Source organism: Bufo bufo, chromosome 9, assembly GCF_905171765.1.
Source record: "Bufo bufo chromosome 9, aBufBuf1.1, whole genome shotgun sequence".
In the NCBI taxonomy this organism is placed as follows: domain Eukaryota; kingdom Metazoa; phylum Chordata; class Amphibia; order Anura; family Bufonidae; genus Bufo; species Bufo bufo.
In genome coordinates this window covers 61,991,339-62,015,705 of record NC_053397.1, presented here as the reverse complement: position 1 = coordinate 62,015,705, position 24,367 = coordinate 61,991,339, and the positions used below count along the sequence as shown (strand labels likewise).

General features: G+C 47.6%; 1 protein-coding gene across 1 annotated transcript in view; it reads left to right on the top strand.

Moving 5' to 3' along the window:
• Window positions 1-24,367, top strand: part of SH3GLB1 (SH3 domain containing GRB2 like, endophilin B1) — a 66,315-nt gene that overhangs the window by 8,702 nt on the left and 33,246 nt on the right. The window contains exons 2-5 of the mRNA XM_040408844.1: window positions 75-216; window positions 10,804-10,932; window positions 17,930-18,063; window positions 21,842-21,934. Coding sequence (XP_040264778.1) covers window positions 75-216; window positions 10,804-10,932; window positions 17,930-18,063; window positions 21,842-21,934 — 498 coding nt within the window. The remainder of the gene's footprint in view (window positions 1-74; window positions 217-10,803; window positions 10,933-17,929; window positions 18,064-21,841; window positions 21,935-24,367) is intronic.

Genomic DNA, 24,367 nt, shown 5'->3' with positions numbered 1-24,367 from the left:
TATGTGAATCGCCTTTATAGCAGCTATCTCCATTCTCTAGACACTTACTCTTCTTCACCTCTCTGCTCCTACAGTTTACAGAAGAGAAGCTTGGCCAGGCAGAAAAGACCGAGTTGGACGCCCACCTTGAGAACCTTCTTGCTAAAGCTGAAAGCACCAAAGTATGGACTGAGAAAATAATGAAGCAAACGGAAGTTTTATTACAGCCAAATCCAAGTAAGGCCTCCTCCAGTGCGCTCACATTGTGCAGTCTGAGTTATATTGCCCAAGGCGAGGGTGAAAAGTAACGCAGGAATCTGTCCTCTCTAGAAACGTTAATTGGGCTGAGTCTGGTGGTCAGCTCAGGTCCAGTCACGTGAATGCCTTTTAACTCTTGTCCATCCAGGGAATTGTTTTAGAGGATCCTCACATATGGTTCCCATGTATGGGTCGGTAGACGTCCATAGACCCGACATTTAATGCACACAGGTCCCACACTAAGGCTGGGTTCACACGAGCGTGTCCGGATGCGTCCCGGTGTGTTGCGGCAAACCCGCGCGAGTAGGAACGCAATTGCAGTCAGTTTTGACTGCGATTGCGTTCCGATGTTCAGTTTTTATCGCGCGGGTGCAATGTGTTTTGCGCGCGCGTGATAAAAAACCGACTGTGGTACCCAGACCCGAACTTCTTCACAGAAGTTCAGGTTTGGGTTAGTTGTAGTGTAGATTGTATTATTTCCCCTTATAACATGGTTATAAGGGAAAATAATAGCATTCTGAATACAGAATGCTTAGTAGGTGATCAATTGAGGGTTAAAAAAAAATAAAAAAATTAACTCACCTCCTCCGCGTAGTTCCTGGTCTCTTTTACTTCTTTAATGATGAACTACAGGCAAGGACCTGTGGTGACGTCAGATCACATGCTCCAATCACATGGTCCATCACCACGGTGATGGACCATGTGATTGGAGCATGTGGTCTGACGTCACCAAAGGTCCTTTAGCCGACAGCTCATCAGAAGAGACTGGGAACTACGCGATCAAGAGGAGAAGGTGAGTTAATTTGTTTATATTTTTTTTAACCCCTCCAGCGCTATTTTACTAAGCATTCTGTTTTCAGAATGCTATTATTTTCCCTTAGAACCATGTTATAAGGGAAAATAATACAGTGAATAGACTGTCACCTAGCAACCATGCGTGAAAATTGCACTGCATCCGCACTTGCTTGCGGATGCTTGCGATTTTCACGCAACCCCATTCACTTCTATGGGGCCTGCGTTGCGTGAAAAACACAGAATATAGAGCATGCTGCAATTTTCACGCAACGCACAAGTGATGCGTGAAAATCATCGCTCATCTGAACAGCCCCATTGAAATTAATGGGTCCAGATTCAGTGCGGGTGCAATGCGTTCACCTACCGCATTGCACCCGTGCGGAAATCTCGCCCGTGTGAACGCAGCCTAAGAGGTCTGAGAGAGACATAGAAGAACCACAGTTGCAGTGTGAAGAACCTCAAGCACTTATAATAGCTGTGAGCCACACGCTCATTCGACTTATTCCACCACCAGCCATACATGCATGCATCTTCAATGGAGAGAGGGAAATTAGCTGCTTCCAGGTGCCTCTGGCAGTTCTGATCTTCCACCTGAACAAAGGATCCTTCTTTCCCCTGACATCTGCCGCAGGGAATTGTTGGGATACCCCATACACATTAGGAGGTCGGCAAGCTCAAATCATACTAATCTAATGTATTTGGGGAACCTCTGCCCCCTCTGTCCGTGCATTTGACAATGGAACAGAATTCTGGCTGCGTCACATTCTGTTATTAAAGGGGTTAACATATGAACAACATTTACCACCAATCCACTGGATTGCCGGGGGGTCTGACTCTTGGGACCCTCAGAAATGACAAAACAGGGGTCCTCAAGTTTCCTGTGTGAACGGAGCAGTAGTGCACATGCATGACCACCGCGCCATTCACTATATATGGGATTGGCTCGTTCCATGCTTTGCCATATCTGTCAGTTCCATAGACATCAATGGAGCAGTACTGCTGAGGATCCTCAAATTTCTTGATCGCTGGGTGTCCCAGTGGTTGGAGCCCCCCTTGATCATACAGTTTTCACCTATATTATGGATGTTAATATTTTGCTTTTAAAGGAAATGTGTCGCCCAAAATTTTATCTGCATTTAGAAAGCATTAAGAAAATGTCTTTATGGCAGCCCCATGATCCCATAGACACAATGGTCAGGAAGGGATCTCATTGACTTCTATGGGTTTTCTAGGCATGCTCTTTGACCTGTGCAAGGAAAGAATAGATAAGCTTTGACAATCGCCTATTGTGAATGATGGACTCTGACTTATCTATACACTGAGGTGATATCATTATAGGCAGGATTATAATGACAGATAAGCAGATAACTGCAGTAAAGTGGTCTCTACAGACCAGCCTGTTAGGCTTAGTGGCCAGTTTGAAAACAAATCTGGATAATGTCATGGAAAATTTAAAATCATCTCATCAAAAAATAAAATCTGAATATGTTAAACATGGAAACGTTGAACAATAGGTAATTTTCTAAAGAGACATTCCCTTTAAGAGAAGAGCTGGAAGTGCAGGACGATGTGTATCTGATAGTTGCCTGGGTTTCTATTGAACACAACTAACCAGTGCATACATTTCAGCTCCCAAGCAATGCTCATCCCTCATATATTTTCGGGCGGGTTAGACGACAGAATGTATTTTTAGATGCCTTAGATGTTGGCGTTGTTTTCGCTGTCATTCGCGGAAGCTCATCACTGTCTGATGAAGGCTCCAGATGATGTTGGTCTTTGCTCTGGATTAGCAGTTTATTGCACATGTCCTCCGCACAGATTCTTGGAAATCCCTTGTCCTCTTGGCGTGTTTGTTATGATGGCTGACGGGTTGTAATTTATTGCCTCATTTTGCTGGTGACTTCCTCTGATGTTTTAGCCTTTTGTTTTTTACCACCCCCCCCCCCCATCTCCTCTTTACACAGGGACGTGAAGGAATAGGCTGTGTGTTTATCTGATAATGGCCGTCTTCCTGTGACCAAATCCCCCTTTTCCTTCCTCTGTTTGACCAGCTAGACTCTACTGGGATTTTAATATAATATCTTGGAAAGGCCGAAAATATTCCGATTGAGAAATAGTTTTCGTGCTCATGTGCTGTGAGGCGTCAATAGGATTTTCCCTAAGGACATATGGCAATGTTCCTCTGGGTGATGGGTTAAAGGATAGCTTCACAGAAATCTGACCAGTCCAAAACCGGATTTGTTATATTTTTAGGAATCCTTGGGGTCATTTATCAAACTGGTGTAAAGTAGAACTGGCTTAGTTGCTCATAGCAACCAATCAGATTCCACCTGTCATTTTTGACAGCTCCTTTAGGTAAATGAAAGGTGGAATCTGATTGGTTGTTTTGGGCAACTAAGCCAGTTCTTCTTTACACCAGTTTGATAAATGACCCCCTATCTTCCTAGTAGTCCTTCTATGATCCTAGAACTCCATGCACTATAGGACTATAGGCAAATCCTCTGTAGATTTTTCGGATAATATCTAGAAGAATTCCTAAGCGGAAGCTCTGCCTTCTGCCGCGCACTGAACATTGGCCAGTGGATCAGTTCACAGATTATCCCCGTTGTAATTTAATGGCGCTAGTCCTGGAATTTTCCATGCGGAATACGTGTAAAGAATGAACATACCGTGGAGTTTAATGAGCACTGCGCGTTCATTATTCTGCATGGATTTTCTCTGACAACCCATTCACATGTATTGCCAGCAGAATGTCAGTGGGTTCTGTCAGAATTTATTCCCCAAACTCGCGCCTAAATCTTGACTGAAGCTTTAGGGCAGTTTCAGACGAGCTCGCCCAGTGCGGGAAACACGCTTCATGTTGGAGCGTGATTTCTAGAGATAAGTGACGTTCTCTAAAATTTTGCAAAAAAATTCACTTAGTGACAAATTACTTTGTTACAAAGCATATTTCTTTGTAAGTAGCGGGTGCAATGACCCGCAACGGCGATCATGTCGTCCCCCCATCATTGAACCCCTCAGATGCCACTTTCATCACTGATCGCGGCATCTGAGAACCTTATTAAAGCATTTTAGTGTTTTCAAATAAAAAAACATGTCATCGTACTTACTAGGGATCGACCGATTTTCGGTTTTACCGATATTATCGGCCGATATTCAGGATTTTGAACGTTATCGGCATCTATTTTGCCGATATACCGATAACGTATTGGGAACACAGAACGCGCTGCTCTCATCGCTCTGTGTTCCCTCAGCAGCATAGGCGAGAAGGAAGCAGTGTCTCCTCCCCCTGTGCTGCTGCTGCCGCCAATTAGAGGAGAGAAGACAAAAGAAGGGGAGGGGCTGTGGCCACCGCTCCACCAATGAAGATAATTCTTTCATTAATTCATATACAGGAGGCGGGAGCTGGCTGCAGAATCACATAGCCGGCTCCCCACCTCTATGAGCGGTAGCTGCGATCTGCGGTAGTTAACCCCTTAGGTGCGCCCCCCAGTATTAATCATTGGTGGCGCAGCGCGCCCCCCACCCCCATCCCAGTATTAAAAACGTTGGTGGCGCAGTGCGCCCCCCCACCCAGTATTAATCATTCGTGGCAGTGGCCACAGGATCCCCTCTCCCCTGCTCCTCCGATCAGAGCCCCAGCAGTGTAAGCCTGGGGCTCCGATCGGTTACCATGGCAGCCAGGACGCTACTGAAGCCCTGGCTGCCATGTTCAGCTCCATGCTGCTGTGTGCACAAAGCACAGAGCAGCAGGGACAGTGTGAGCTCCTATTCACCCTGATAGAGATCTACCAGGGTGAATAGGACAAGGGTTCTAGTCCCTAAGGGGGCTAAAAGTTAGTAAAAAAAATAAAATAAAAAATATTAAGTATAAATGAGAGAGAAAGATTTACTAAAATAAAATACACGTTAACAATAAACATAAATTTTCAGCAGATTTGTGTAGGAAATTTTATTATTTTTTTTTCAAAAATGAAAATTCCCAGAATATCGGTATAAATTATCGGCCTAAAAGTTCACAAATTATCGGTATCGGCCGATCCCTACTCCTAGTACTTACCTCATCCATTAGATACTTCCCTCATCGCGCTTAAATGGATGAGGGAAGTATGATTTTATTTTTTATTTTTTTTATTATATAAATGGGTTGTCCAGGTTCAGAGCTGAACCCGGACATACCCAGAATTTCACCCATGCTCCGATGCTCTTCTTTGCCTTGCGCTGAATCAAGCAAGGCAAAAGCATTTTGTGGAGTTCCGGTGACATACCGGGCTCTCCTCCCGGCTGCAGGCTTCCGCCCAGCAGTGAGCCCGGTGACGTCACCGGCACTGATAGGTGGGCTTTAGCGCTGCCCTAGCCTGTAAAACGGCTAGGGCAGCGCTAAAGCCCGCCCATCAGAGCCGGTGACATCACTGGACACATTGCTGGGCGGAAGCCTCCGCCCGACAGTATGTTACAGTAAATAAAGAGCCCTTTCCCTGCGCAGGGGGGCTGCCTGGGTGAAATTCCGGGTATGTCCGGGTTCAGCTCTGAATCCAGACAACCCGTTTAATATTTTTACTGCCATTTCAGGGAAAATTGATTCGTTACCATAAAGCACAAGGAAATTCGACTTTGCAGCCAATCAAACTTTTCTTGAAATTTGGATTGAAGTCCACTTTGTGAGCACCAGTGATTTCCCATTATGGACATTGCTCCTTTCACTGGACCGCATGGTATTATGATGATTTATAATGCTGTGTGTCTCTGCCCGGCCTCTGCTGCAATGATTTGTACTTGCATAATGCTGTCATTACAATTCAGTAGATGCACGGTTGGACAGATCAGTATCCATAACAGGGGAGTGTGTTTTCCACACTGGACACGCTTATTTGAAATTACCCTTAAAGGGGGTATTCCATCCTCAGGGAAAGTCATTGATATTTGAATAAAGGGGGTTCCAACTGATGCTGCCTTGAATGTGTCTTGCGAGTGCTGCAGTGTTCATCTGCAGACCATCTACACTGTTGAGAAGGTAATTACAGCTTCCAAGTTTTTACTTGACTGGGGCTAAGCTGTGATTACCTTTTAATATATAGGTGGCATGCCGGTAAACATCGCTCCACTGCTGTGGCCCATTCAAGCTGCTGATCGGAGTGGGTGCCAGAAGTGGAACCCCACATTGATATTGATGGTCTATCCTGAGGTGAAGCAAGAGTACCCGTTTTAATGTGTGTTGTCCACTCCCATAAAATGTCCCCCACACTGAATATACTTACCTCGGTCCCTAGCGTCACCCGCGATGCTAGGGAGGCCAGTCACCGCCTGCCATTGGCTGCTACCCCCTGACACCGGGACCCAGGTAAGTATATTCATTGTGAGGGGCCCGGCATATGGGGGTGCTTTTTTTTTTATAGGATTGGATAGCCCCTCTAAAGGGAATCCGCTACAAAACAGCCCCCAAACTAGAGTAAGTGGTGTTTGGTGTAAAGGACGCTGAGTGCGATTATGTAATCTTTATCTTCATATTCGCTTGCGTTCCGACGCTGTGCTCCCACAGTAAATGCATTGAGATGACTCCTGAGCTCACGCACATAATGGAGAGGACTCGAGGAGGGGTTCTCACGATGCACAGCGTCAGAATGCAAGGGAGTATGAAGATAAAAATTATATAATCTGATTCGGCGTCGCACTATACACCCCTTACTCTAGTTTGGGGGGTGTTTTAGAGCTGACAGTTTCTCTTTAAAGGGGTTGTCCTACTAAGGCCACTTATCACCTAACCTGATCAGTGGAGATCCGACCACAGGGGCCGGCACCTTATTTCCCAATGCAGCTTATGTCTTTTGAAGTCACACAACTTGAGATACCACTTATATCTAATAGATGCCTAATTTCAAAACTAAGAAAGAACTCAGTATTTGCGGACTAACCCCCCCCCCCCCCTCCAATACAATTACAACAGAAAACTTTATGTAATCAGGCGAATTGCTTAATTGCTTTATGCAACTGCTTGAGACGGCTCAATTCTGTAATGTACAAGCAGAGGATTCACTGCAGGAATCGCCATGAAGACTGAGACGAGAAGTATTTCTTTGTACTCCTCATCTGTGCATAAATCAGTAGTACATGAAGATTAATACACCAAAAAGGGGTTGTTGAAATGAAACTTTGTATGTGTGACTGTAACGATGACACACAGTTGGGTCACATTCTTACGAACCACCTGTTAATATCCAGAGTAAGGCTACTTTCACACTTGCGGCAGTGTGATCCGGCGGGCAGTTCCGTCGTCGGACCTGCCGATTTGGATGTGACTAAAAGCATTTGTGACTGAAAGCATCATGCGGACAGACGGATCAGTCTTGTATTTTTTTTTCCACATTTTTTCCGGTCTGCGCAGGCCGGAAGGACGGATCCGGCATTCAGGCAAGTCTTCATTTTTTTTTGCAGTACGGTTTTATCTTTTGCCTGATCAGTCAAAACGACTGAACTGAAGACATCCTGATGCATCCTGAACGGATTTCTCTCTATTCAGAATGCATGGGGATATGCCTGATCAGTTCTTTTCCGGTATAGAGCCCCTGTGACGGAACTCTATGCCGGAAAAGAAGAACACTATTGTGAAAGTACCCTAACCACCCTGTGCAGCACAATAATCAGGTAGACGGGCTGGGAGCAACCTGCTAAGGTTAGGGTTAACCATAACCTTGGTAGGTTGAGCGAACATGACGATCGAGGTGGTCCCACAGATGCTCAGTTGGATTCAAGTCTAGGGAATTAGGGGGCCAGGGTTCTACATGAAAGTCTTGTTCATGCTCTTACAACCAATGTCGACATTTCACATTGTCTCCCCCAGGGCGGATGGGATTTTCCAGTAAGACAATCAGCATGTATGGGTGTACATGATCTGCAAGTATGGGTTCATACCCAAATCGGTTGAGAATAACTTCCACATGGATGAGTGGGCCCAGAGAATGCCACCAAAACATCCCCCAGACCACAACACTGCCACCACCAGCTTGTGTTCTTCCAAGTGGTGGCTGCAGGATGTTTGTTCTCTGATGTTTCTCACCTGGCTTGCAAACGTCCATCCATTCAACGAAGCAGAAAATGTGACTCCTCAGAGAAGGCAACCTCTGCCAATTAGCGGAGGTCCAATTCCAATACTGCTGCGAAAATAGATGCCTTTTCAGCCGATGCAATTTAATTAGCAGAGGTGCAGTGACCATCCATCTGCTTTGGAGCCCCATACGCAGTAGAGTTCACTGAACCGCTGTTTTAGACACACGTCAGGTAGCCTCTTGGTTCATGTTGACGGTGAGCTGCTCCACCGTAGTGTGTCAGTATCCCCCGTGCACCAGTTTCCACATCGCCTATTCACAATGGTGCCATTTGTCCACTCAAAATACACTTTCACCACAGCAGCACGGGAACCGTTCACAAGCTGTGCAGTTTCAGACATATTGCCATCCCATAAATGCTGGATTGGAGATAAATCTGGAGATCAGACGCCCAAGGAAGTGTTGCAATCTGGTGGAGACATTCCTTCGAAACCCTTAGGCCTCTTTCACACGGGGGTGTCCGGATTAGGTCCGGATGCGTCCCTGTGCATTGCGGCAAACCCGCGCGAGTAGGAACGCAATTGCAGTCAGTTTTGACTGCGATTGCGTTCCGATGTTCAGTTCTTATCGCACGGGTGCAATGTGTTTTGCACGTGCGTGATAAAAAACCGACTGTGGTACCCAGACCCGAACTTCTTTACAGAAGTTAAGGTTTGGGTTAGTTGTAGTGTAGATTGTATTATTTCCCCTTATAACATGGTTATAAGGGAAAATAATAGCATTCTGAATACAGAATGCATAGTACAATAGGGCTGGAGGGGTTAAAAAAAAAAATATTTAACTCTCCTTAATCCACTTGTTCGCGCAGCCGGCATCTCTTCTGTCTTCATCTGTGAGCAATAGGACCTTTGATGACGTCACTGCGTTCATCACATGCTCCGTCACATGATCCATCATGTGATGAGCGTAGTGACGTCATCAAAGGTCCTATTGCTCACAGATGAAGACAGAAGAGATGCCGGCTGCGCGAACAAGTGGATTAAGGTGAGTTAAATTTTTTTTTTTTAACCCCTCCAGCCCTATTTTACTATGCATTCTGTATTCAGAACCATGTTATAAGGGGAAATAATAATGATCGGGTCCCCATCCCGATCGTCACCTAGCAACCGTGCATGAAAATCGCACCGCATCCGCACTTGCTTGCGGATGCTTGTGATTTTCACGCAACCCCATTCATTTCTATGGAGCCTGCGTTACGTGAAAAACGCACAAAGAGGAGCATGCTGCGATTTTCACGCAACGCACAAGTGATGCGTGAAAATCACCGCTCGTGTGCACAGCCCCATAGAAATGAATGGGTCAGGATTCAGTGCGGGTGCAATGCGTTCAACTCACGCATCGCATCCGCGCGGAATACTCGCCCGTGTGAAAGGGGCCTTACTGTGTGTGGACAAGCATTATCCTACTGAAACATGCTAGTTGGAAGCCCGGCCATTAGAGGAACACATGTGGCCGCTGGATGTCCTGCACATATCGCTGAGCTGTTTGGGTCCATTCACACGTCTGCAATTTCGCGGAACGGAATTGCAGACCCATTTATTCCTATGGGGCAGCACGATGTGCTGCCCGGACACAGAATTGCGGACCCGCACTTCCGGGTCCGCAATTCCGTTCCCGAAAGAACAGGCGTATTTTATTAGTACCGGCAATGTGCGGTCCGCAAAATGCGGAACGCACATTGCCGCTTTCCGTGTTTTGCGGCTCCGTGGATCTGCAAAACACGTTGCGGACGTGTGAATGGAGCCTTAGTGTCCCTCGTATCACTGCTAGAGATGACCAACTGTCCTATGTGGTGGCTCCCCAGATCCTCACACCAGCAGTTGGGGCAGTGTGCACCGCAGCAAAGGCAGAGGCCTCCATACTGCAAACCGACCATTGTCGAATCCCAATAAGAACCTAGATGTATTGCTAAAGATAAGGTTCCAGTATGTAGCTGTCCAGGATTCATGACAACACTGCAAACCAAGTGACCGTGCCTGGTTGTCAATGGCAGAACACATAATTGGCACCATGACACCAAATTTTCTTCTGCTAAGCACCTTAAAATACCCCTTGTAGAGACAGGGCTGTGTAATGAAGGTGCCACCTGTGTCTGGATGGTGGACAACCAAACTGTGGAGCTGCTCGTGCTTGTTGGCGGATCAAACGGTCCTCTCTACTGATGGTCTGTCTGGGCCATCCGAAGCCTATTTGTTGTGTATGTATGCCTTCACATAACCATTGCTCCCAGGACCTCCTAGCTCCTCGGTCAGAACAGCCTAGATGGCTGGCATTTCATCGAAACGACCATCCTGCTCATCTCAGTCCAATGATGCTCGCCGCTCTCACATTCTGTCAACTGGGCAAAATATCATTGAATCCATCGCAGAGGCATGTCCAGCAGTCAACAATATCTTGCCAAGAGGTGCACTACTCAAAAGCAAATCTAGTTAATACGCATACACAAGACTTCTGATCACTCCTACATTTAACTATACCTCTGCCTGCATTTGTAGAATGGCTATAGTTCCTGTCCAACCAGATATCGGATGGGAATTTGGTAATTGTATTTGTGCCTATGTATTTTTATAGTTCATTTATGTCTTTTTCCAGAAATTACATATGAAGTTTTTTAGGCTTCTGTCTCGTGACCCTTTTAAACTCTTTTCTCATTCCTTTGGTTTCTTAGACACCAGGATAGAAGAGTTTGTCTATGAAAAACTTGAGCGAAAAGCACCAAGCCGCCTGAATAATCAGGAGCAGCTGTCCCAGTACATGATTGATGCAGGGAATGAATTTGGGCCAGGAACAGCATACGGTGAGTATCTGCGATGGCGGTGAGCGAAGGTTGCACAGCTGGAAGAATAAGCAGAGTCCCACACAACATATGTTAGCATTGTTGGGTGTAATTCGGTTTCATGAGCAAAATACGACGCGATAAACTTGTTGTTTTTGACCTTTTTTTGAGGGCGATTGTTTATCTAGAACATTTACTTGTCCAGCAGGAGAAGTCCTCCCTCATCGCATGGTTTACATGTATCGTGAATCTAAAATCAAAATCATGAGACCTTCCACATAAAGGAATCTTCTCGTGTTTAATCTAAGCTAGATTTGTGCGCTGGAGGAAAAGATTGTGGGTTTGGTCATGATATAGCTGTGCAGGGTAAAGCCCATATCCTTCAGTTAGCTGTTGGCTGAATGCTCCTTCAGCCAAGAGCTTTCTCTCTCGTCCCCCCACCTCCATACATATGCATGGTCGGCTCATCTGAGCAAGAGGTCTGAATGTGGAGAGGGGAGAAAGCCACTGGAGGTGGCTGGTCTCCAAGAAAATAGGAGCATAGGGCAGAATATCTGCCATCAGGGAAGGGTTAGGAGGCCCTAATACGTATCAGTTGGTTGGCTGTTTCAGATTCGGCTAAGCTAGTGTTAAAACCTTGCCTCCCAGGTTTTAATTTACTGTGCAGATAACTTTTATAAATCGTATCTGCAATTGAAAATATCCTCGGGCATTGAAGTGAAATGTTACCTCTTACTGAACTCCCCCCCCCCCCCCCCCCCCCTGCCCTTTTTGAACCTTTCTGCGGTCATGATAATTCCAGCCTTTACCCGCAGAATTTGTATATTAGATGGAGCCCCAGTGGGAAAATGAAATTCCAAGAGCCCTCTTTCCCTGTGCCCTCAGTAGTCTAGCCTCCCAGTGCAGTTATTTGTCTTAGGGTGCATTCACACGACTGTTTCCGCTTCGGATCCGCAGAACACTGATACCAGCCATGTGCACGCCGCATTTTGTGGATTGGAGGATCCTGCCCTTTGATACAAATGCCTCTTCTTGTCCATAAAACGGACAAGAATAAGACATGTTCCGTCTTTTTATCAGGGCTGCGGAACGGTGTGCTGTCCGCATCTTTTGCGGCCCATTGAAATGAATGGGTCCGCATCTGATCCGCAAAATTGCGGAACAGATACAGAAATAAATATAAGGTCTTATGAATGGGCCCTGAGGCTGAATTCATTTTGTGGGCAAGAATATGCTTTTTTTTATGGTAGGTCCTGGGGAAAATTGTGGGACCACAAAACAGATACGGTCGTGTGCGGGAGGCCTAAGGCCTCTTTCACACTTGCGTTGTTGGGATCCGGCATGCACTTCCGTTGCCGGAGGTGCCTGCCGGATCCGGAAAAACGCAAGTGTACTGAAAGCATTTGAAGACGGAACCGTCTTCCAAATGCTTTCAGTGTTACTATGGCACCCAGGACGCTATTAAAGTCCTGGTTGCCATAGTAGGAGTGGGGAGCGGGGGAGCGGTATACTTACAGTCCGTGCGGCTCCCGGGGCGCTCCAGAATGACGTCAGAGCGCCCCATGCGCATGGATGACGTGATCACATGGATCACGTGATCCATGCGCTTGGGGCGCCCTGACGTCACTCTGGAGCGCCCGGGGAGCCGCACGGACGGTAAGTACACTGCTCCCCCGCTCCCCACTACACTTACCATGGCTGTCAGGACTTTAGCGTCCCGGCAGCCATGGTAACCACTCTGAAAAAGCTAAATGTCTGCTCCGGCAATGCGCCGAAACGACGTTTAGCTTAAGGCCGGATCCGGATCAATGCCTTTCAATGGGCATTAATTCCGGATCCGGCCTTGCGGCAAGTGTTCCGGATTTTTGGCCGGAGCAAAAAGCGCAGCATGCTGCGGTATTTTCTCCGGCCAAAAAACGTTCCGTTCCGGAACTGAAGACATCCTGATGCATCCTGAACGGATTACTCTCCATTCAGAATGCATTAGGATAATCCTGATCAGGATTCTTCCGGCATAGAGCCCCGACGACGGAACTCTATGCCGGAAGACAAGAACGCAGGTGTGAAAGAGCCCTTAATGTGTGGAGCCATGGTGACACCCTTTCTACTTGGCTGTGCCCACTTTTATTACCAAAAAAAAAAAAAACATTTTGAGAGCAGTGGAAAACCAAATGTTCCTTTTTTCTGGTGGTTTTTCTTTTAGTCACGTGCAGAATGTTATAAAATAAAATAAAATAAATCTGTTAACGCATGAAATTCATGGCATCTGTTTTTACATACATTGAAGGGGTTGTCTCTTCTCACGGGTTGTCTCTTCTCAGTGGGGGTGGAAGCAAGAAGCTCTTGAATATCGGGACTCTTTGGCTTGGGCTGGAGCTGCTAGAACCTAGCGGCATAAAACTGGTGACAGATTCCCTTTAAAACATTAATATAAGTCACTTAGTGCCTCCTTCCCTCTGTTTAGTCCACTGCTTAGTCCCTTTAAAGAATGTTCATTGTCAGGGGATACAGCCACTGCAGCAATATAGCAGCAGTGGCCGCGCTTGCACAGTGCAGGAGAGCGCTCCGGCCTCTCTGGTGGCTGGGAGTGTGAAGAGGACTACGGGCACAGCAGCTACCATCCCAGACACCTCTAGTCTGTGTAGAGCAGCTCCAGGGCATGCCCAGTAGCCTTGGAGCTGTTCTTCACAGCTACTTCACTGGCAGCTTGGTCCCTCGGCTCTGAAGCTGCTAATGAAAATGCTTCACTAGCAGCCTCGGGAAGGCATTTGAATTTTTTAAGTTGATTTCTATATTCCTTATTCTTTACCCAACTGTCACTGTAATGCCTTTTTAATTTTGAGTTTTTGTACTCTCTGTGCTGCTGTAACACTGTGAATTTCCCCACGGTGGGACTATGAAAGGATTATCTTATCCTAACCCTGTTTGCCTGTGCCATCAGTCAAACTTTGAATCACTTCCCCCATATGCAGCAGAAAGGTCAGAGCTAGGAAACCATGGCAGCCCTGAACTTCCAAGGTAGGAAAACCCCCTTAAAAAATGCAGAAAAACATTTGTGTGTGTGTGTGTGTGTGTGTCAAGGAGCCGTAATAGCTTCATGTCCGCTCTTCTCTAAGTGCATGGAATTGTTCACAAAAGTGTTAACGTGGTGAGCTGCGGTAATGGCTAATACGTGCAGCACTCTTTCAACAAAACACCCTCTCTACAATAGAGTGTCAAGAATTTTTTTTTCCCCTCAAATGGACGGATTATTATTTTTTTTTAAATCGGCATTTACATTTCCACACGGTAATAGTACAAAAGTCGGCCTCAGAAACCAGTTTTATTTCTTGAAAGCCAGTGGTCATTTGTGAACATGAAGGCTGCGGACCTTTTGCAGTGAAGCAACCATGTTTGTCAGATGTGCTAATACCTCAACACAGTTGACTTTAGCTATATATATATATATATATATATATATATATATATATATATATATATATATAGCTGCACGATATGGGAATTTTGTGCGATTGCGATTTGGGCCCTAAAAATTGCGATAACGATGTGCGATGCGATATTTTAAGGGAATTGTGCTAGAGGTCTATTTGCTTGGATTTTCCCATATGAGCCGCTGACGCGGCTGGGTATGACATAGTTATGGGGGATCTGTGGATGACGCTGTGTTGTGGGGGATCTGTGGGAGGACGCTGTGTTGTGGGGGATCTGTGGGAGGACGCTGTGTTGTGGGGGATCTGTGGGAGGACGCTGTGTTGTGCGGGATCTGTGGGAGGACGCTGTGTTGTGGGGGATCTGTGGGAGGACGCAGTGTTGTGGGGGATCTGTGGGAGGACGCAGTGTTGTGGGGGATCTGTGGGAGGACGCAGTGTTGTGGGGGATCTGTGGGAGGACGCAGTGTTGTGGGGGATCTGTGGGAGGACGCAGTGTTGTGGGGGATCTGTGGGAGGACGCAGTGTTGTGGGGGATCTGTGGGAGGACGCAGTGTTGTGGGGGATCTGTGGGAGGACGCAGTGTTGTGGGGGATCTGTGGGAGGACGCAGTGTTGTGGGGGATCTGTGGGAGGACGCAGTGTTGTGGGGGATCTGTGGGAGGACGCAGTGTTGTGGGGGATCTGTGGGAGGACGCAGTGTTGTGGGGGATCTGTGGGAGGACGCAGTGTTGTGGGGGATCTGTGGGAGGACGCAGTGTTGTGGGGGATCTGTGGGAGGACGCAGTGTTGTGGGGGATCTGTGGGATGACGCAGTGTTGTGGGGGATCTGTGGGATGACGCAGTGTTGTGGGGGATCTGTGGGATGACGCAGTGTTGTGGGGGATCTGTGGGATGACGCAGTGTTGTGGGGGATCTGTGGGATGACGCAGTGTTGTGGGGGATCTGTGGGATGACGCAGTGTTGTGGGGGATCTGTGGGATGACGCAGTGTTGTGGGGGATCTGTGGGATGACGCAGTGTTGTGGGGGATCTGTGGGATGACGCAGTGTTGTGGGGGATCTGTGGGATGACGCAGTGTTGTGGGGGATCTGTGGGATGACGCATAGGGCCATGAGGGGGGCCAGCATAAGACATATAGCATCTTATGCTGGTTCCCCTCATGGCCCTATGTGTCCCCTCATGTGTCCTAAACTGCGCACATAACTGGCTTTGTGTGTAAAGTATTTTACTAGTGTGTAAAACAATCTCTCTCCTATTGATAACATGGCAGCCTGTTACTCACTGTCACTATGAATGCACTGCAGCGAGCGGCAGCGAGCTGGCCGGCCGGCGTGTGACTGACGTCACTTAGTAACGCTCCTGCTTCCTGAAGTGGGAGGAACGTTACTAAGTGATGTCACCGCTCGCTGCAGTGCATTCATCTGAAAGTGAGTACAGAGGCTGGACCTGTTATCAATAGGAGAGAGATTGTTTCACACACTAGTAAAATACTTTACACGCAAAGCCAGTTATGTGCGCGGGGCCCCTTCATATATAATCGCGGCATTTCGGCCAAATCGCCATATCGCATTTGCCGATTATCGCGATTCGATTATTTTTTCGATTTATCGTGCAGCCCTAATATATATATTAGGGGTGCACCGAAATGAAAATTCTGGTCCGAAACCGAAAATTTAGGATGCCCTTGACCGAAAACCGAAACCGAAACTGCCTTTTTGCCCAAATACTTTTAAAATACTTTTTTTTTAATGATTTTATTAATAATTCTTTTTCATGAATTTAATAAATCATATTATATATGGAGAGGGGGATCTGTGGGTGGCTCTGTTATGGAGAGGGGGATCTGTGGGTGGCTCTGTTATGGAGAGGGGGATCTGTGGGTGGCGCTGTTATGGAGAGGGGGATCTGTGGGTGGCGCTGTTATGGAGAGGGGGATCTGTGGGTGGCTCTGTTATGGAGAGGGGGATCTGTGGGTGGCTCTGTTATGGAGAGGGGGATCTGTGGGTGGCGCTGTTATGGAGAGGGGGATCTGTGGGTGGCGCTGTTATGGAGAGGGGGATCTGTGGGTGGCGCTGTTATGGAGAGGGGGATCTGTGGGTGGCGCTGTTATGGAGAGGGGGATCTGTGGGTGGCGCTGTTATGGAGAGGGGGATCTGTGGGTGGCGCTGTTATGGAGAGGGGGATCTGTGGGTGGCGCTGTTATGGAGAGGGGGATCTGTGGGTGGCGCTGTTATGGAGAGGGGGATCTGTGGGTGGCGCTGTTATGGAGGGGGGGATCTGTGGCTGGCTCTGTTATGGAGAGGGGGATCTGTGGGTGGCGCTCTTATGGAGAGGGGGATCTGTGGGTGGCGCTCTTATGGAGAGGGGGATCTGTGGGTGGCGCTCTTATGGAGGGGGGGATATGTGCACTGTTATGGGCATAACAGTGCACAGATCCCCCCTCCCCATAGCAGTGCCATAGACCGATCCCCCTACCCATAACAGCCCCGGCCCTGCTGCTCACAGCAGACTAATCACTCACTGCATCTTTATTTTACCTTACAATCGTGACGCTCCAGTAACAACTCTGCAGGCAGAGCGGAGGGCGGCGTAACGTCACTTACTCACGTGACGCACCTGCTCCGCCCACTTTATGAATGAAGGAGGCGGAGCAGGCGCGTCATGTGAGTAAGTGACGTTACGCCGCCCTCCGCTCTGCCAGCAGAGTTGTTACTGGAGCGTCACGATTGTAAGGTAAAATAAAGATGCAGTGACTTAAAGTAAACCGCCCGCCCGCAGATGGTGAGCTACTTGGTGGGTGACAAATCCCACACCCCATATTTTCGGCCGATATGTAACAATATCGGCCGAAATGGATTGGGTACATTTTCGGCCGATATTTTCGGCTGCCGGAATTTCGGTGCACCCCTAATATATATATATATATATATATATATATATATATATATATATATATATATATATATATATTTACATTTACACATAATTAAAAAATTTATATGAAATTTCTGAATATTTACAGGATGAGGCCTCATGCACACGACCACATTTTGTGGTCCGTAACTCTCAGATCCGCAAAATATGGATGCAATCCATAGGGTGAGATTTATCAAACTGATGTAAAGTAGAACTGGCTTGGTTGCCAAGGGCAACTAAGGCAGTTCTACTTTACACCAGTTTGATAAATCTTCCCCATAGACTTCAACGGGTCCGTGGTCCGCATTTTGTGGACATACTCTATCTTTTTGCAGAATATACATACGGATGCGGAAAGCACACAGATGATCCGTTCCCTTTCCGCATTCACGAACGTGTCCTATATTTGGCCACAAAATGTGGACCACAGACCCATTGAAGTCAATGGGTCTGGCAAAATATATACGGTCGTGTCCATGAGTCCTGATACTGCTGACTTTCTCAGTCTGGAGCGTTTGGTCATTACGTGTAATCAAACTGCTGAATAAGGCGTCCATTAATAAAGCATTCCTGGTGGGTCAGATGCTGAGAGTTGGAGTGAGAGGTCCCCCGTATGCCAGCACTACATTCATTTTATTTTCTGAGGGTAACGCGTTTCGTCTTTGTGTTTCAGGAAATGCTCTTATTAAATGTGGGGAAACAGAGAGACGAATAGGAGGAGCTCACCGGGAGCTTGTACAGACTGGAGCCATTAACTTTCTCACTCCCTTGAGGAATTTTATAGAAGGAGATTATAAAACCATATTGGTAAGTATATCACAGGCCGGAGCTCTATGTGCAGAATTCACGCCGTTTGTCCAGTGACTCATTGAGTCGTCATATTCCTATTTAACATGTTCTTACTACAAAGTATAAACTACTGGGTTTCTGATGAAAAATGACTACTTAATAGCGAGGGATTGTCATGGAACTTTACATGCTTGTTGTGTATTTGGATACGTTTTTGTTCCATGAGACGCCTCCTTTTAACATATTTGCACACGTCGTCACCTTTGCCTTATACTGTACATACGTACACCGAGCAGCCATAGCAATAAAACTACTGGGAGGTGCAGTGAATGACAGTGATGATCTCGAGACAATGACACCTCTCAATGGGTAGGATTGGTTAGTCAATTCTTAAAGGGGTTTTCTGAGTTTTAAAGGGGTTATCCAACCACTATAATGAATCTCCCCGTCACGCGGATCAAAACATCCGGCGATGGGGGTGATTTGGGGGGTAGCCAATGTGTCACGGTCTGTGTTGTGGCTGCGGCAGGTAAGTGCATGTTGTTTTTGGGCTCTTACCTGCCGATCCAGTGGCTGTTCACTGGCTCTCCCTTTCCTTGCAGCTAGGCCTGTGGAGACTCCTGTTCATCCGCGTCTAGGATGAACAGGTCGTCTCCTGCTCCCTTTTATTCAGGGATCATCAGGGCGACTCGGGGTCCGAGGTTCCTGCGTATGAGCCCACCTACCATCTAGGTCTGCTCTTACGGTTAGGAGTCAGGGCGGCTTAGGAGGTGACCTGCTCCCTTCCCCTGTGTCATGGCCCAGTTGCTATCCTGTCTTCTCCTCATTGTACGGTGGAGAGTTTTCCCTCCATTCCCCACCATGACAGTATGTCCCACTAGGAGGCCCTCAAGGACTGGGCAGATAAAACACCCAGGACAGGAGCAAAGCTCCAGCACCAACAAAGGCTTGAGTACAACTGGAAGCCACAGGTGATAATACCATAGTGGCCACACCCAGCCAGGAAGTTAACCCCTCCAGCACCAGACAGGGGAGGAACCAGGAGAAGGAGAGCAAAGCCCATACATGCTGCGACAACAACGCGTTGCTCCTGGCAACCAGCATGTAGGCTGATGTGTCACGGCGCACAACAAAGATCGTGACACAATGGCAGGCCGCGACGGTGACCAGCCTCCCTAGCATCACCGCTAGGAAGGCTCGTCCCTGTAGCGGCCTGCTACTGGCTTAACCCCCCCGTTGCCGGATGTTTTGATCCATGCGACGGGGAGTTGCTTCGGCTGCTGTGCAGGCATCAGAAGCTGGGGAGCAAGGTAAGTACAACCTGTGTGAGGGGCCCGGGCATTATAGGCTTTGCATAACCCCTTTAATACTGATGACCTAGGACCACCACCGATCAGCTGCTTGAGAAGGCATCGGCACTAGGCCAGTGAAGACACGTTCATGTGTCTCGTGGCCTAGGCACAGCTCGGCCCCGTAGACATGAATGGGGCTGTGCGCGATGCCAAGCACAGCCGCTATACAATGTACGGCACTGTGCTTGGTGAGCTGCGAGAAGGCTGAAGTGCTCACAGGAACTCCGGTGCCTTCTCAAACAGCTAATTGCGGGGTCCTGGGTGTTGGGCCCTCACCAGGCAGATACTGATGACGTATCCAATACTACTCTTAAAGATGTAATTGTATCACATACAGCATAGTACCTTGTTGCAACAATGTAGAGAATTGTTGCACCTTATGATTTGTATCTCCGTTCCCATGGTGATGTGACTTCATCACGTTCGACGCCCATGTAGGCGGCCTATTTAAATGTGTTTCATGCAATAGTTCATTATGCTTGACAAAGGCTCACACCTGAGCCGAAACACGTGTCGCATCTGTGCTATTTCCTCCTATGCTGAAATAAAAGTTTGAAGATTCCACCTGTGAAGTGCCGGTCTTCTGTTCCATATTGTAAGTGGGCTTTTCATACCCTGGACGCGTGCACCACGACTCTGCCAGAGGAGTGCCGACTGCTTTCACCTTTTTGATGACGTATCCAGAGGAGAGGTCATCGGTATTAAAATCTCAGAAAACCCTTTTAAGGTTGATTTTGTTGGAAGCAGGAAAATGGGCCTGTAAGAGGACCTGAACGAGTTAAGAAATTGTGATGGCTAGACGACAGGGTCAGAGCATCTCCAAAATGACAAGTCTTGTGAGGCGTTCCCAGCATGCAGTGGTTAGTATCTATCAAAAGTGGTCCAAGGAAGGACAATCAGTGAGCCCATGACAGGGTCATGAGCATCCAGAGCTTATTGATGCACTTGGGGAGCAAAGGCTGGGCTGTCTGGTTTGATCCTTAGAATGAGAAATCAGTATAAAAGGACTGCGGAACAGACTGCTGCTAATGGTACCAGATACCACAGGACACATTCAGGTCTCTTGGAGTCCATGTCGTAATGAGCCGTGGCTGCTTTAGTTGAATGAGGGTACCAACACCAGGGACCCCCGCTGATCAGTTGTTAGAGGAGGCGTCAGTGCTTGCGGTAGCGCCACAGTCTTTTCTCAGCTCACCGAGCACAGCGCCGTACATTGTATAGAGACTGTGCTTGGTATCACAGCTTGGCCCCATTCACTTCAATAGGGCTGAGCTGCACATAGGCCATGTGACCGATGAACGTGACGTCAGATGTCCTAGGCAAAGCTAGAGAAGGCCGCAGCGCTACTAAGAGTGCCCGTGCCTTCTCAACCAGATAATCTGTGTGGGTCCCAGGTATCGGACCCCCAACAATTAGATATGGATGACCTATCCAGAGGATAGGTCATCAATAAAAAAAAACTGTTGGAAAACCCCTTTTAAAGGGGTGGGTCCCATCTCGCCGTTACTAGGGCGAGGATGGGACTAAGCACCGACCACCAGGTGGCTGGGAAATGGGAGCGGGCCATCGCTCCTTGGTTTCAGTAGCACCCATTACAGTGCATAGGATCTAGGGAAACAACGTAGCACCTATTCTATTCTGTTATACTAACTTGGAGACTGCATAGCTTCTATGCTACAGAAGTACGCCATTTCTGTTTATAGGGCAGTGGGAGATACTAAAACTGGCCCACTCCTATGGTCGGCGCTTAGTCCCATCTCACCTTAGTAAGGTCCATTCACACGTCTCCGGATCCGCAAAACACTGACACTGGCCATGTGCACATGGCTGGCACTATAATAGAAAATGCCTATTCTTGTCTGCAATTAGAACATGTTCTATTTTTTGGGCGGAGCCGAAGTTCGGGGCCGTGGAACGGAAGCGCGGATGCGGACAGCACACAGTGTGCTGTCTGCATCTTTTCCAGCCCCATTGAAAATGAACGGGTCCGCACCCGTTCCGCATAATTGCGGAATGGATCTGGACCCAAAGTGCGGACGTGAGAATAGACCCGAACAGCGAGAATGGACAGCCCCTTTAACAGTGCATTATCACATTTATGACCGCTCCCATCATGCCTTGGCAGCTTTAAGGGTTTCCTGGAAAATACCACCCTATGACAGTATGTATTGTTTGTATGTGGTCGGGCACGTAAATCTATGTGCTGTGAGAAAACCCAGCGGTGTCCCCAGAGGGCCCCTCGTGTTCTTTATATTTTTTTCCTGTTTTTTGTTTCTTGAGTGTTCATAGAATAAAATCCTACAAGCTGCTGCGCTGCAGAATCAACGGCGCCATGAACTTTGGCATCAGTTTTCCTCCTCTCTTTATTTTCCGTACTGCTTATTGAGCCATTATGCAATAGAGATGTCGTAACACGGCTCCCTCTGTATTTTCACTTTCCTCAGAGAGAACGGAAGCTGTTGCAGAATAAGAGGTTGGATTTGGACGCTGCAAAGACCCGATTGAAAAAGGCAAAAGTTGCAGAAGCCAGAGCTTCGGTAAGTAGATGATATGACAAACAAGTGGAAAAAACCCGTCACTGCTGCTCCCTGTGGTTAAGTAGACGGAATTGCTGACCTGACAACATGTGTGCTTTGTGGTGAACAATTGGAAGGTCCCAGATTCCTCGGTGAGCAGGGCAACGTATAGCAGAGCAGGCCGGCACAATACATGGCATTCTCCAACCTGCCTGGGAATGACATCTCCGTAATTACCTGCGTTATTATGTCTATTATTCTCAGCGTGTGTTCCTGCCTTTTGTTGTGCGTTCTAATGAAAGGAAGTAATCTGTTAGCTGTTCAGGTTTGCATTAATTGGGACCACGTCCTCTTTTAACCCCCGAAAAGCATGGTCAGTGAGGCATTTTTCTCTTGTCTTATAAAGGTATATTTTTAAAGGGCATCTATCAGCAGATCTGTTCCTATGACACTGGCTGACCTGTTACAGGTGCGCTTGGCAGCTGAAGACATCTGTGTTGGTCCCATGTTCATATGTGCCCGCATTGCTGAGAAAAATGATGTTTCAATATAGGCAAATGAGTCTTTGGGAGCAATGGGGGCGTTGCTGTTACTCCTAGAGATTCAGCTTCCTCTGCCACTGCCGCACCCTCTGCACTTTGACAGGGCCAGGTAGTGAAAGCATCATCATGCCTGCCTGACCGTATCCATCACAGTGGAGAGGGCGCAGCAGTTGCAGAGAGAGCAGAGCCTCTAGGAGGTGTAATGGAAACGCCCCCGTTGCTCCTAGAGACTCATTTGCATATATAAAACATCATTTTTCTCAGCAATGCGGGCACATATGAACATGGGACCAACACATATGTCTTCAGCTGCCAAGCGCACATGTAACAGGTCAGCCGGTGTCATAGCTACAAATCTGCTGACTGATGCCCTTTTAAGTACCACAAAAGCGCACCACAGGAGGACATTTTTTTTTTTATTCCCATCCTCTAAATCTGGGGACACTCTAGTCTGTATACACTATAATATGATTGGCCATGTTGATTTGGAGAAGAAGAAAGGAGATGCTGCCCATGTACCCCAGCCCCACTGTATTAAAGTCTATGGCACCCTTAAAATTAAGGTCACCTTACACATTAGAAACCTATATATAGCCCAAAAATCTAAGTTTAGGACCCACACCTAACTATATCATGAAAACCAACCGAAGAAAATGTGTCAATAAAGTACAAAAACACATACGGTATAAGACTAAAGTAATCACAAAATAGCATAATTTTATTGAAAATCACATAGAGACCTGATTAGCACAAGCCACAAAAAAAACTATTAACACAGGCCACAATACATTTAAAATATTAAAAACCAAGAGGACCGATGGTGGGCTGTCGGTATATGTTGAAAAGTGCAGGTGCAATATTCATGATTGGTCACTAAAAACAAGGTTGGTTCAACAAAACCACTATGGCTCAAAAATACATGATAGAAAAAATTCCTATACACATATATACAAAAAATACTTAACCATGTGGGTGATAATACCCCCCTTGAAAAAGCTGAGTTGTCTGACAGAGGTTTTCTCCTCTCTCCCTATTGAAAATACAGACAAGCCGAGCCAGAGGTGTACTGGCACACTGAGCCAGAGGTGTACTGGCACACTGAGCCAGAGGTGTACTGGCACACTGAGCCAGAGGTGTACTGGCACACTGAGCCAGAGGTGTACTGGCACACTGAGCCAGAGGTGTACTGGCACACTGAGCCAGAGGTGTACTGGCACACTGAGCCAGAGGTGTACTGGCACACTGAGCCAGAGGTGTACTGGCACACTGAGCCAGAGGTGTACTGGCACACTGAGCCAGAGGTGTACTGGCACACTGAGCCAGAGGTGTACTGGCACACTGAGCCAGAGGTGTACTGGCACACTGAGCCAGAGGTGTACTGGCACACTGAGCCAGAGGTGTACTGGCACACTGAGCCAGAGGTGTACTGGCACACTGAGCCAGAGGTGTACTGGCACACTGAGCCAGAGGTGTACTGGCACACTGAGCCAGAGGTGTACTGGCACACTGAGCCAGAGGTGTACTGGCACACTGAGCCAGAGGTGTACTGGCACACTGAGCCAGAGGTGTACTGGCACACTGAGCCAGAGGTGTACTGGCACACTGAGCCAGAGGTGTACTGGCACACTGAGCCAGAGGTGTACTGGCACACTGAGCCAGAGGTGTACTGGCACACTGAGCCAGAGGTGTACTGGCACACTGAGCCAGAGGTGTACTGGCACACTGAGCCAGAGGTGTACTGGCACACTGAGCCAGAGGTGTACTGGCACACTGAGCCAGAGGTGTACTGGCACACTGAGCCAGAGGTGTACTGGCACACTGAGCCAGAGGTGTACTGGCACACTGAGCCAGAGGTGTACTGGCACACTGAGCCAGAGGTGTACTGGCACACTGAGCCAGAGGTGTACTGGCA